At 32.7% G+C, this 14,345-nt stretch overlaps 1 protein-coding gene across 2 annotated transcripts; it reads left to right on the plus strand.

Moving 5' to 3' along the window:
- The first annotated feature begins 719 nt into the window (after positions 1 to 719).
- LOC124544410 (proton-coupled amino acid transporter-like protein CG1139) lies at positions 720 to 12,824 on the plus strand. 2 transcript variants are annotated; one of them, XM_047122944.1, is made up of 9 exons: positions 720 to 1,081; positions 6,493 to 6,619; positions 7,069 to 7,219; positions 7,558 to 7,679; positions 8,690 to 8,774; positions 9,444 to 9,688; positions 10,427 to 10,639; positions 11,035 to 11,204; positions 12,489 to 12,824. In XM_047122944.1, the coding sequence occupies exons 2-9, from the start codon at positions 6,567 to 6,569 to the stop codon at positions 12,725 to 12,727; spliced, it is 1,278 nt and encodes a 425-aa protein (XP_046978900.1). In that variant the 5' UTR covers positions 720 to 1,081; positions 6,493 to 6,566; the 3' UTR covers positions 12,728 to 12,824. The 2 variants fall into 2 exon arrangements, with proteins under 2 accessions (XP_046978900.1, XP_046978899.1); XM_047122943.1 differs by having other exon boundaries at positions 723 to 1,081; positions 6,488 to 6,619.
- The last annotated feature ends 1,521 nt before the right edge of the window (positions 12,825 to 14,345 follow it).

A 14,345-nucleotide genomic window follows, 5' to 3' on the forward strand; every position in this document is an offset into this window, starting at 1 on the left:
TTTATACATCTTATCTTATTTGTATTTATAATTGGTAAAATAAGGTATTCTCGCATTACCTATTTCTATCGACAAATAAAGCTCATGTAGTAAATAATAGTATGTAAGATTTAAGAGACGCTTCAGAGAGGAAGGTGATATCACAGACCAGTACCGGGTCAATTCATTTTCGTGAATTTTACCAAAAGAATAAACCGAACTATAGTATCTCCTTGTACGCTATAGTATTCTTACAAATACAAAATTAGCATTGACTTTATATTCGTACATTAATATAACGAGATCTTAATCGCAGAAAGAATAGAAACGCGTCGACATCTCGAGCAAGCCTTGACCCGTTTAACAATGTAATGCGTTGGTGAAAATTTTCGAGTCGCTCACGTGCGCGAGTGTATTTATAAAGCAGATACTTTATATCCGGCGCCAGCTAATTACAGAAAGTAAATTAATTATCAAAAGTAAGTTTATTCAACCGCACAATAATTGTTTAACCTTAATCACAATTTTTTCTTTATCAATTTAATAGTATACGTTTCGTTTCGTACTGACATGTTTACCCAGCCGTTTGATTATTTTAATATTAAATACACATTTCAAAACCGAATCTGTTATGTACACTACAGTATTTGAGTAGTCACCATGAAGATGTACAAATATTTTATTAAAATACAACTAGCCATTCATAAATTTTACAAAATGATCGCGTACGTTTCTGTAAATTATGAATAAGTGTCGTATAAAAGCACAAAGACTGCATTCAAACGAGACAGTAACGAGAACGCTTTATGATTCAGAAATCAACATTAGATCGCATCGATGGGACAGATTGCCAAAAACCGTATCTATAATCAGTGCGTATCATATATTTATAAACATTATTGCAACCTAGCCGCTTGCCTGAGTCGTGGGACCATTGGAAGAGCCGGCGCAGTGCGCACACTCGGAAACGCGTCGTACGCGTGAACGGTTGTAGTAAATAAGACTCACGTAAACAAATAACACTTGCATATATCTGACACACAAACTTGGACAATTTGGCGGATATGGCAAACAGCTATAACATGAAGGAGTTCAGCTCCACGTAAGTACCAACGTTCTAATGTCATTCGCTATTCCATTATTCATATAAAACCTCTTTTATATATCATCGCAGCATTTATTTTAAAAGTGATTTTTCTACGATACAGTGAATTAATTTAATACAGATATACTAAGAATAAGAATTTTCTTGATTAAACCGGTTTACCTACAGTTTTTTCCTCGTACCTTAGATACAAGGTGAATCCCTTTCATGAGCTATAAGACAAATCATATAAGGAAAAGTACTAATTAGGTCCAGGATTTTGGACCTCTTCAAAGGGACAGGAGGCCTTACTCCAACCTTGGGATACTTATTACTATGATATGATATTACTTTACCATTAGTGTTATTGTTTTTTTCTTATAACACAAAAATGTTTTACTGTATATTATAAAGTGTAATTTATCTTATAATCACTGAATAAATAGGTTGGTTTTTTACAACTGGTATTAGGTTAGGTTACTATAATGTTTAATATTTTATAAAGAATTTGAATAAGCCTCATTCATTTTGCGTATCAGTTAACTTTTCCTGGCTAACGCGGGAATATGAATACCCCACCTCCCCCTTAAAGGGTTAAGCAAGATATTCACTCGATTGAAGTATTTTAAAAGAATGGTTGGATGGTTTACCTTGCTGGAAACAGAAAATTAAGATATTTTATAATAATATAGTATTATAGGCTTTTCAAGCTCCCGTAACTAATAATGGCTTGTGTGACGAGCACAATTATATTATATCACTGTTTATTATAATCTTCCTGTGTATAGAAATAAAAATCCGATGTTTTAACTGAAAGTGGAAGCAAGTCCGCCAAATCTCTTAAGCGATATCGGCGGTAGAAAGATAGTCGACCGTGAGAGACGATCTCGTAAAGTACAAACAATGGCTTACATTGTATTGTCATGTAATACAAACTAAATCATGTACAGATAAATATGGCATCACTCCAAATGAATTGCGTGCTATGTATATTAGAAAAATTGTTATGACTTCCTCAGTCTAATTATAAAATCATTTATTATATAGATACATAATATAAACCTATGTTTTGCAATACTTTGATGGCGGTCAGTTTGGTTTAAGTTAATAGTTATATTTAAAGATCATTTCCTAAACTGATGTTAAACCGAGTGCTTGCCGTTAATTACCGTTCACGTTTGAAACGATTACATATACTGGTAACCCGTTGGATAAAATGAGTGCCAGAGGAAATTATGACCATCGAGGTGTGTTCTTGTTTATTAAAGTATCAAATCTCGTTCGCTCTATATCTTTTTTTTTTGCAACCGGATCTTGAATTGCAAAATATCTCTTCGTCGTCTTATATACCTACATGTATACTATATTTAAAACGCGAGATCTATGTATACTATATTTAACACAAGCATTTACCACTCCACCATTTATCTTAAGAGAAAAGAGAGTAAAAACACTTCTCTCTGATGCTGTTGCACCGCAAAACTCTCACCTTCTCCGACAAACGGAATCAACCTCTTCCCAATTCATCCCATTCAGGATCATGCCTGTCCCACAGACTGGCCTCTACCCGGCCTTTTCGTGGTCAATAAAATCAAAATATTCTTTATTGTACACCAGTAAATAAAGACACGGTTAGGAAAGATGTACAAGAGACGGCCTTATCGCTAACACAGCAATATTGCGATACAATAAATAATGACGATGTTCGATAGGAAAGCAACCACGAAGGATTATCGACATGGAGACCTGTCTCCAGCCCTCATGAATTTAGTGGTGTTCACCTTTGAATATGTTATGTAGGACTTGATAAAATTATTTTATTTATAAATAATTGTTAAGTTATTATAAAGGACTTAACGATATTATTTTGAAACGCATTGAAATAATATGGATAATAATGCGTAAACGCATTACGTCATACAAATAGAATTCACCGCGTTATGAATGTAAACATTACACATAACTTATAATTAGCTTCTTCACATTAATATAATAATTGTAGAAGGCAGAAATTCTATTTTAAATCGTATATGTTCCCCTTCCGAGTAAATTATCAGGTATAAGGTAAATTACTTCTCCACACCGCTCCAGTATCAATTCTGCTGTTTTATAAGGCTTACAATTTGTTTCGGATTTTCTTCCGATACAATTTCGGCTTCACAAGTTCTTTGTGTCATTAGAATAGAAACACGAGATGGCAACAATTAAGCTTCGATTTAATTACGATAAAGTGTCAATTTTTGTGTTGAATTGGTCTCCTCCTTGTCGCATGTCAAGTCAGTGATGACCGAATTTGAACGATTGATCTTTTTTAAGGTCAAAGCGTCCTCGCTACCTGGTCATTTTTTTTTTACTTAAATGTGTATCAAAAGACTCTTATATTTAGAAATTAATTAAATATTAAACAAATGTAACTAAATCTGTCATAAGGTTAAAAAAATTAAATGTTTTACGTTACATTCAAATTATTTTATCAGCTGTGTGTTTCTAAGGAAAGACGGCGGACCGTCCAAGGCATAAAATGATACAAGTGATAGGTTAAGAGTTGCTTGTGTAAAAACTTGTATATTTCCTGCTCACCTTCAAACACTCAATCTACACAAAACGATTCGTAACCGTTCCATTGAACTCTATTTCTAAGTAGAACCCATCTACTCGCAGTTTAAAAGGCTATATACATAAAATAGTATAGCCGGAGAGGTAAAGTTAAACAATGTCAACCTATAATCAAATGTCAATATGATATCAAACAAAAGTAATGTACCATAAAGTCATCACATGACAAAGCGCAATTCTAATCCTCATAATCTCAGTGAAGAGTCTTTTAGCGGCCTTTACTGTGTTTATTTTCTAAATCATACAATGGCTTTTATCTTAAAAGTACTTGAGATTTATACATTTTAAAATGTATAATTACACATTATTAACTATGCATTAACGATGCATATCTATATATTTTCATTTCATTTCGGGAGTTATTTTTTTCCGTGTTAAGCTGGCTGGACATCTAGAAAAAAAAATGTTAAACCTCTATCACGTCATTATGTTATGATATGTATATAAAAAAACCTTCCTTTACGCGTCATTCACTTTCCTAAATTTTCCCAATTACAAAAAAGTCAGTTTTAAAAATTAGGTTCAGAATGTAGATTATTATCTCAGTAGTTACCGTCATACATTAATTGACGAAGTCGTTTTGATTGAATACAATCAAATTATAATCCATCTTGAATGTTAATCGACGAATACTAACTCTGTGGATTTTTATCATCTATAAATAAGCCGTAAGTACCTTTATATAAATTATACCACGTTTTCTGCGATCTGCGCAATAAAATATAAGGTTTTGCCTAATGTTTGGAACACCAGCCATGCTCTGCGGATATTATAGTCTATATCTAAATTAGACTATTTGTTTTGTTATCAATTTTCATCATCATCGTCTTCCACTCACATTTACATTAATTATAAAACAAACGCTTAAGTTCTGAATTTAATAATACATTTATATTACTTTGAACACGTGTCCTTGAGATTAGCTATTTTTGTTTAAGTCTATGACACCTACGTACGTACCGTACAATCTTTATGTGGTCCCTTCCCTTTATATTTGGAACTCAAAATTATAATATAAGATGCACTAAATATTTTGGCATAAATAAATTACCTAACTTTAGCGACAATGAGATATACAAAATAACAGCGGCTATTTATTTCAAATATTGTGGTCGCATAACCTCAAACAAGCATTGTCTCACGGTTAATATACTCTTGATGTTTGCGTTATGTAAGTCGCTACGTTTTAGATACCAGTTTCTTTTTTTGGTTTAGCCGGATTTCGCGAGTCGACGTCTAAATAGTGAGTGAATTGAAGATTAGCCTCTAGCTTAGCTCGACAAAAAAATAGGACTTTTGACCAATGATATTCTAATAAACAGATATGTTATACCCATACTAAACAACAGAAAAAAGTGTGCCGCGCCGGGGACCGTTTATTTTACATTTCGGTACAAGTAAAAAGGATAGCTTGATAAAAAACAATAAGTAAAAGTGATAACTAGATGTTTTAATTACGCAAAACGTATTACTACATAATTATGATGTATTATAACGTATTACTGGCATAATTATGATGAAAACGACTAAAGGCAAACGTCCCATTTAGGACGTTTTCTAGTCTTCACTTTTTGCGCGTTAATGACATATCTGTTTACTAGAACATCATTGATCCCAACACAGTTTATACTACTATAGCAATACCAACCAACTTGTTGTTTATTCTACCGACAAATGACCATCTTATATAGCTCATGCTACCATTTTAGTTTAAAGAATGGCAAATCCATGTGCCAGCATGTGGCATAACATTTTAGTTTATATACGCATTTCATTACCACCACGCCAACTACAGAGCTGGCGGCACGATACAACTATATCACTGCGAATTTAATGATTCATGCTTCTTACAATGCCAAAGTTTACGAGAAGTAGTAATTACAGGAGGCTTAATTTTTCGACTGCCTTCCTAAATACATTATTTTTATTAATTTTGGCTGGATATTGTTTTTGAAAAATTAAAAATAATAAAACTCACACTCGTTGATAATATAAACGCGGAACAAGCAGCGCATATTTATTTTTATCGAAACAATTGTCTATATTTTAAATTAATTAATTCTGGCTATTTTTGTATAGTATAGTACGTTAAGGTTATTTTTAATGTATTTTATTCATAAAGGAAAAGTTATCTCGCTTACGTTCTGACGACTAATCGCAATATGAGTCACTGATCACAGATTAAGTAGGAAATAATCAACCTTCATTCATTTCATTCGACCGTATACGCCATAAGTATATTATGTACAATCAATTGTACATAATCAATACAAATATATCATTGACCAAGAAGAGTTAACTGCTGTGTTTTTTTTTGCTGGTCATTCTCGATATAATTTACATTCCGACCCGGTTAGTTAAAAGGTATTTTTTTTTTGTGAAATAAATATTCAATATATGTATTCTGTTAGTTTTATAGTATACACAGCCATTTACTTCTGTGGTTTTACAACAAATCAACACTTTACTCATTACCAACCGAAATAAATTATATTTATGATACATTTACTAAACTTACAACTAAAAAATAAATATAGATAGGAACCTACTTTTTGTAGATGGTGTTAGTATTAAACACGACACCGCAGTTTCATTTTAAACCTAAAGTTTTATTAAATTAGGAATAATGTCTAGATGTTGACAATTATTAAGATAAACTTTATATATACATATATTCCAATTCGACAATATCATCACTGTATTATTATACGGACATTTAAAATAGTATTCGAAAAGAGCCTGTTTTAGTAATAGTCTAGTGACAGACCTTTGGGGTGTGAAGTAAATTTATGAGTAACAATGTTACAGAGCAGTCATCACAGAAAATGGCGTGTTTCCATCTACAATATCCATCAGCACAATCAACACAAAATGTAAAGAAGATGAAATGGAAAAGGAATACGACCCCTTTCAAAGCAGGGAGCTGGAACATCCTAATTCGTAAGTCTCTACAGATTATAAAATTCAACATACTATGATATTATGATTTTACAATCTTTTTTTATATTCAAATATCAGCATTTAAAATAACCAGCTCAGCTTGCAGTTATGAGTCGCCGTGATTATCACTTTCCTAATTGCTATTAACGACGACCTCCATGGTCGAGTGGTGTGTACACCGGTTTTCATGGGTACGCTATTCCTAGGTCCCGGGTTCGATTCCCAGCCGAGTCGAAGTAGATTATTCATTAGTTTTCTATGTTGTCTTGGGTCTGGGTGTTTGTGGTACCGTCGTTACTTCTGATTTCCATAACACAAGTGCTTCAGCTACTTACAATGGGATCAGAGTAATGTATGTGATGTTGTCTCATATTTATTTATTTATTATTTTATTATTAAACAAGATGTGTAACGACAATGATATAAAGCAAAGCTCCGTTTATTTTCAGTGACGTCCGGTCTTTTGCAAATCTCTTAAAATCATCCCTGGGATCGGGTATCCTCGCGATGCCGGCTGCATTTAAAAACGCTGGAACAATCGTCGGCATATTCGGCACCATCATTTTGGGATATATCTGCACTCACTGCGTGTATTTGTTGGTAATTTAAATTTATCTACATGTTTTACAATGAGTTATTTACATACATGTGAAGTATTTTTAGTATCTTAATTATCTCTCCTTTGATTTTTGTACCTGTAAATAAACAAGTATTGAGCTTCTTTTCGCTTCTGTTCTAAAGAATTGATATTCCGAGTCAACGGTAATCTTATATTTCAATGAGTCCTGTAAAATTACAATTGGAACTAATTGTAATTTTACAGGATAAAATTATTTTGGTATTATAAGGTTTTCTACTGTAGACTAAAGATAAATAATAAAGTATAATAAACTACATGAAAATTCATGTAAAAATAATAGTTTAAAGGTTATTTCCAGGTTAAGACTTCACAAGATGTGTGTAGAGTGTCAAAGGTCCCTTCACTCGGTTACGCTGAAACAGTTGAAGCGGTGTTCGCCACCGGTCCACGATCCTTACGGAAATTATCTAGATTTATGAGGTAAGAAAATGCATTCGTAATAAGATTTTACGTATATGAAGCATATCCGTAGATTAGGTACCTAAACAACATTTATTCTAATATCAACCTTCAGTAAACAAAGTAATAAAAACTTAGTTTCAAAATATAATCTCGTATATATAATACAGGTATTTTTCGATATATTAATGGCGATGAGTAAACTATAAGTGGTTTATATACCTACTTCTTAAAGAGTCGTATCTGTTGACAAAAAAGGGAAGAACGACTTAATTGATATTACTTGTTGACTTATCAGATCATGTATCTTATAATAGATTTAAAAATTAGCATAATTTTATAAAAATGACAAACATACTTGTTTTGTCGTATATTTAGGCTAGTCTGAGCAATAGTAGTTGAGGTACTCGAGAGGAATACTAGTATTGTAAATATTAATTTCAAGTGACAAGAATTTAAAATGATATTTATAGATTGGAGTCGATGTCTCCTTGAAAAATTATTCATCGTGAAACAAAAAGTCTCAGCAATCATCAATGCGGTAGAAATTGTGTGTCAATGTCGTATTCATTTAAATTAATAATCATTTCGGACTTACAATGTAGAATTAAGCCTTAGATTTTTAAGAAGTTACTGTACTTATCTAACAGATTAGATAAGAACATTAAAAAAATGTAAAACAATAACTTTTTCCATTTAAGTTAATGCATTAAAATATTTAAAAAATATACGCGTGTTGTTTCTTTATAATTACTTAATAGTCTGGCACTTATTTGAAAAAATCCGATTTAAAAAATCTGAAATCTTCTACGATCACAATGAGCAAAGATGTCGACTATACTATACTATAGACTAGACTATAAAATACATACGTACACACAAATAAGACAATAAAAATAATTGGATTGATATTATATATTGAAACTGGCTTCCAAAACGAGATTATTACCAGAATAATGATAATTGTTACACAATAGCATTAGACAAAGAATAAAACATAAAATAACATAAATCTCGTAAATATTTTTCAGGATATTTATAGATTGGGCGATGGCACTCACGATTCTTGGCGCCTGCGCGGTGTATGTCATCCTCCTCGTGGAATCCGTGCAGCAGGTATTTTGGACAGCTGTCAACATCTCTATCATATTGTTTTAGCGTTATTACGATGACTATTTTATAAACATGAGAAGTAGAAACTCAATAATTTTAAGTTTCATTGCATAAATAATTTATAAACACTTTTATTAATATAAGAATTAACAACATTAAATGCTTAAATATATACAAATATGAACTAAAACTAGTTACTGTATAAATCTTAACCGCGTGGAGTAGTGGCAAGAATACTAGCTGCATTTCCCCGTTGAATCGCAATAAATAAGTTGCATAAATTGTTCAGGATCCAGTCATTTGGTTTGAAATGTATTATTATAATTCCTCGCTATTAGAAGATTTTTATAAACATATTAATCGATTTTATTGAGCAGAGATAGCTGTGGTAAAAATGTATAATCTTACTTGAAAATAACGGGTTCAATCCCAAACAAGAACCATTTTAATTTTAAAAATCAAACATTATCTTCAAAAGAAAAGGAAACTAAAACCAAGCAGTAGGCGACATGTAAAATGAGCTACTTAATACACTTAATTACACGCTACAATTCGAGCATTCTCTATCTGACAAATTGTAGGCTTATCATGTAATGATTCGTACACGAAACGGATAAAGTACGTGATAGTAACTTCGAGGAACTTACTAAACTAAAATATTTTCTGTTGCAGATTGTCGATCACTTTTATGAAGAGAACAAGCTCAACACGACTTTGTACTGCCTAATGTTTCTGGTTCCGATACTTGTGTTTACCCAAATTAAGAATTTGAAATATATAGCGCCGTTCTCTGGATTCGCCAACATCTTACTGGTGCTGACGTTCCTCATCTGCTTGTACTATATTTGCAATGAGTTCCCAAGCTTTGACTCAAGGCCGATGGCGGTGCCGGTCGGCAGGCTACCACTATTTATCGGGTAAGGGAATTTTTATCGATATAATCGTTGTTTCGTTTCTCTATTTCCACTTCTTCTGACACGAGCAGTTTGGGCGTTATGTTTTACTCCATAGCTGAGGCTACGAAAAGCTCATGAAAACTCTGGTGGTACTGACAGTAATTTGGGCATATGATACTGGATTAAAGACTCCTTGAGATATAAATATAATCATCTCCTTGAGATGTGAATAATTCATTTTATTTGTTGGTATCACACCTACACTTCATTTATTATACCTCTGAAGATCTTAACCGAAGAATATGGGTTCAAACCCAGGCAAGTAACACGGAATAAACATCGTGAGGAAACCTGCATGTGTATAATTTCATAAATATTCTGCCACATGAGAATTCCACTAACCCGCATTGGAACAGCGTGATGGAATATGTTCCAAACCTTCTCCTCAAAGGGAGAGGAGACCTTAGCCCAGCTGTGAGAAATTTACAGTCTTTTGTTGTTGTTAAATAGAACTTCTAAGTATTGTTGTGCTCCAGTGGATAACTGCGTAAGTGTAATTTCACATGAGACATAACACCTCAGTTACCAAGTTTGGAGGCACATTGGTGATATGAGGAATGACAAGTGTTTCCTACACTACTAATAGGTCTTGTTCCAGTGGTGACCACTAACCATCAGGTAGCCGATTAGCCAGTCCGCCTAACGATATGACATACAAAAATATTTAAAATGATACTGAGTGAGTTGGAATTGTTTCAGTACAGTTATATTCGCAATGGAAGGAATCGGCGTCGTCCTGCCCGTGGAGAACACCATGGCTAAGCCGCAACACTTCCTGGGCTGTCCCGGGGTATTGAATATTACAATGACGATCGTAGTCCTTTTATACATGGTCATGGGTATTTTGGGATACTTGAAATACGGTGATATCGCTGAAGGAAGTATCACGTTAAACTTACCCACGGCGGAAATGTAAGTATACTCAAATAATAATAGCATATTGTTATTAATTAGTATAATTAATATCTTCGTATTTAATATCTATTGATCACAATATTTACATAATAATATCACCCATAGAATAATGTGTAGCACTAAGTTACTGGTGATTTCTTCCAAACAATCTTTGGTTCTGGACAATTAAAATTAGTTTTGGTTGCTTGCACATCAATACATTTATACAAAGCGTGTTGTGTATTGCGATCTAATGTAACCACGGGTCTGTGCTTTTTCTCTGCAGAAAAAAATGTTATTTTAGAATCAAAAGAGTTGATTGTACATTCAGAGTGAAATAAACATTATATGTATGAATCATATACTCCTAACAAGGATTCCCCATATTAAAATAATGTTTATCTAATTTCCAGACCAGCGTTGATGGCTAAGGTTTTCATAGTCCTCGCGATATTCTTCACGTATATCCTACAGTTTTACGTTCCGATGGAAATAGTTTGGCGCAACACAAAGGAACGCGTGCCGCGCAAATACCACAACATGGCGCAGTCCATCATGAGAGCTTTCTTCGCGATACTCACTGGTAATCATTACTACTTTTAACTATATTCATTAAAATATCATCAGTTTAGGTCCAACATTATAAAGGGTAAAGCAATGAGCCAGTATAGGCTACAATAATTGTTTCTCACTCCCTTACTTACCTAAGATATCGACGCCTTAGATGGACCTCCATACATAAGCATGTCTCAATTATCACTATTTAAAACATTAAAATAAATAAATTTATGTACCTATCTTATATAAAAAATAAATTCTAGAATCCGTTAAAGTTAATATATTCAAATCATATTACTTTGGGTTAACGCTGCAGATATTGAATCTGTCTTTATTTTAGAAAAGAGAGCAATCCGGTCTATTTATAATCTTGGAGCTAGTGACTTTTTTCGGGATTTTTTTGCCAAAGTAGGAATACTCACTGTTGCGTTACAGTCATATTTACAACAATATTATGTATATATATTCACAGTGGTATTTGATCGCTTTGATAAAATCATTGATAATCATTGTATGTACACTAGAAGTAAGGATAAGCTTATGACGCCAAGTTTCCAACTCCGCAAAGTCAATAAATCCTTTTTGGCACGAGGTATCCATAATAAGGTATCTATTATAAAATTCCGCAGACATTTTTAACTTTGCCGTATCGTAAATTCAAATCGTTTATAAAAAATACATTGGTAAAAAAGACATATTATTCGATACAAAATTTTATAGATGATAAAAAAGCGTGGAGTTAATACCTGTTGACTTCCAAGCAGGATATATTAATTTAAATAAAACTCAACTAACGTGACTTTCTTTTTTTTTAAATGTTGAAAAAGAGTAACTACTGAGTTTCTTGCCAGTTCTTCTCAGTAGAATCTACTTTCCGAACCCATTGTAGCTTCACTTAATTGTAAAATGACGATTCATTAGTGCTTGTAAAAACCTACTTTAATAAAGTTTATTTTGATTTTATTTATTTTTTCACTGGACAAGGTACATTGCTACACAATTTTAAGTATCAATTTTGTTGTTACTCGCCATCAGATAATGTTCCAACACATTATGAGTGTTCCACCTTATGTGTGTACCTTTGCTAACCATACGTTATGCCTATGTCACTTTTCGTTATGATATATACGTAAATCATTAATTCCTGAAACGTTAAAATTAATATTATCATCACGTAAGTGTCCCGCTAGGCGTAGGCATTCTGGATACATGTTGGATACATTTGTGGCAAAATTTTATCCAACATATTGCATGTATATAACCTTGTTTACAGGTTTATTGAAATTTATCCTAATGTGTTTATTTTCAGTGATAGCTGCAGCCTCATTACCGAAATTAGAGCAAGTGATCGGTCTAGAGGGAGCATTCTTCTATTCCTTCCTCGGACTCATCGCCCCTTCCGTAATGGACCTTATCTTCCGCTGGAACAGAGGCTTAGGCCGGTTTAAATATATTCTTATTAAGGACACCATACTTATCATCTTCGGAACGTTTGTCCTCGTGACTGGAGTTATGCAAAGCATCAGAGAAATTATCAGGACTAACTAGTGATGGCGGAAGTGTTTATAATTAACGTAGTGACTCGTAGCGTACTTAATTTATATAATGTTTGTACATAATTGGACAATAAATAGTTTTTATTACATGTGTTTCGTATTAATTTTCTGTACGTATAAACTATTTTAAAACGAATGCGTTTGTCAGCTCTATAACACATGGCTAACACAACTGCTATATCATTTGCGTGTGTAGGAGATATTCTAGGATAATACTTGTAGAGTTAACATTAAGAAAACTTTTTTTTAAAAAATTAAATATTATATTATGATATTTTTTCTACTACCTGCCTTGGAGGAACACATTGTGAGGAAGGCCTTGAGCATGGATGTGGATGGATATAGAGGTAGTGGACGACCAAGGAAACGATGGATGGATTGTGTGAAAGACGATATGGCTAGAAAGAATGTTACTCGTGAGATGACGTCTGACAGAGAAGTATGGAAGGAGAAGACATGCTGTGCCGACCCCAAATAAAATTGGGATAAGGGCAGGAGAATGATGATGCCTTGAAGCTGCTTTTCATATTTTCCCTGAAAGCGATGCCAATCAAACACAAACAGTTAATTATTGATTTTATAATTAATGAAAAATATGCCTTAATAAAACCTAATGACTGTTAAATACTTAAATAATCAATTTGTTTAGTTTTTTTAAATATTTTTAACATAACTTTAGGAAGTAACATAACAGTCTTTAATTTTGGACTATAGCCTCTTCTCCCTTTAAGAAGGTTTGGATCTTATTCCACCACGCTGCTAAAATGTGGGTTGGTGGTTGCACTAGTGTGTAGCCAAGTGTTTTCAAATATATTTAATTTAAAGACTTAGACTATAATACAACTAGTTTTTTTTTTATTTAGCTGAATTCGACACGAATTTAAACCCGATTCAGAATACTGAACTATATGAAGTTTTTAATTACGACATTGTTTCTTTTATTGGAATCCAATAAAACAATCGGATATGGTGCGTTTATATAATGTTCGGCATTCAAATAATAATCATACCGGTTGTTTTTAGCACATATGTTTGTAATGAACATATAATAATTCAATGGTGTGATAGTACATAGCAGTAGTCCTTTGAGGGAGCTTGTCTTGTCTCATTACATATTCTACTACAAAGCAGCAACATTTACTATTGTTTTGTCGATTGCCGTGCAACTGTTACCACAGCACTTCATTAACCGCTATTGAAACTACAACAACAATAAAATTACAACATTAGGTGATATTAGTGTATTTAGTTATACAAATTGACATAAATAACACACGAAATAAAAGATTATAAAGAGTTTATAATTATTCATCATCAACATGTTCCCTAATTCATTATATAAATTACAATATTAAAAAATAATAAGTCGTCAATTTTCGGTTTCAAATATACTAATACATTAAATGAAGTTGTAAAAAATGGAGAGAGAATCTCAGTCGTATTTTCGGTTTATCAAAAATAATTAAGCAGTTCTAATTCTTGTTAAAGATTTTATGAAGTCAATGCGAAGAAATCATGAAACCATAATTTGTCTTACATTAGTGATGGCTGTATTGTATCATACATTTGTCTCTCTAAATTGTAATAATAAAAAAACGTGTTGACGTCAC

This window comes from Vanessa cardui, chromosome 4, assembly GCF_905220365.1.
Source record: "Vanessa cardui chromosome 4, ilVanCard2.1, whole genome shotgun sequence".
Taxonomy (NCBI): domain Eukaryota; kingdom Metazoa; phylum Arthropoda; class Insecta; order Lepidoptera; family Nymphalidae; genus Vanessa; species Vanessa cardui.

Coding starts and splice junctions, on each gene's coding strand:
- LOC124544410 (XM_047122943.1), top strand. CDS start 1,044: ATGGCAAACAGCTATAACATGAAGGAGTTCAGCTCCAC. Junction 7,220..7,557: donor CTCACTGCGTGTATTTGTTG/GTAATTTAAATT, acceptor GGTTATTTCCAG/GTTAAGACTTCACAAGATGT. Junction 7,680..8,689: donor AAATTATCTAGATTTATGAG/GTAAGAAAATGC, acceptor AATATTTTTCAG/GATATTTATAGATTGGGCGA.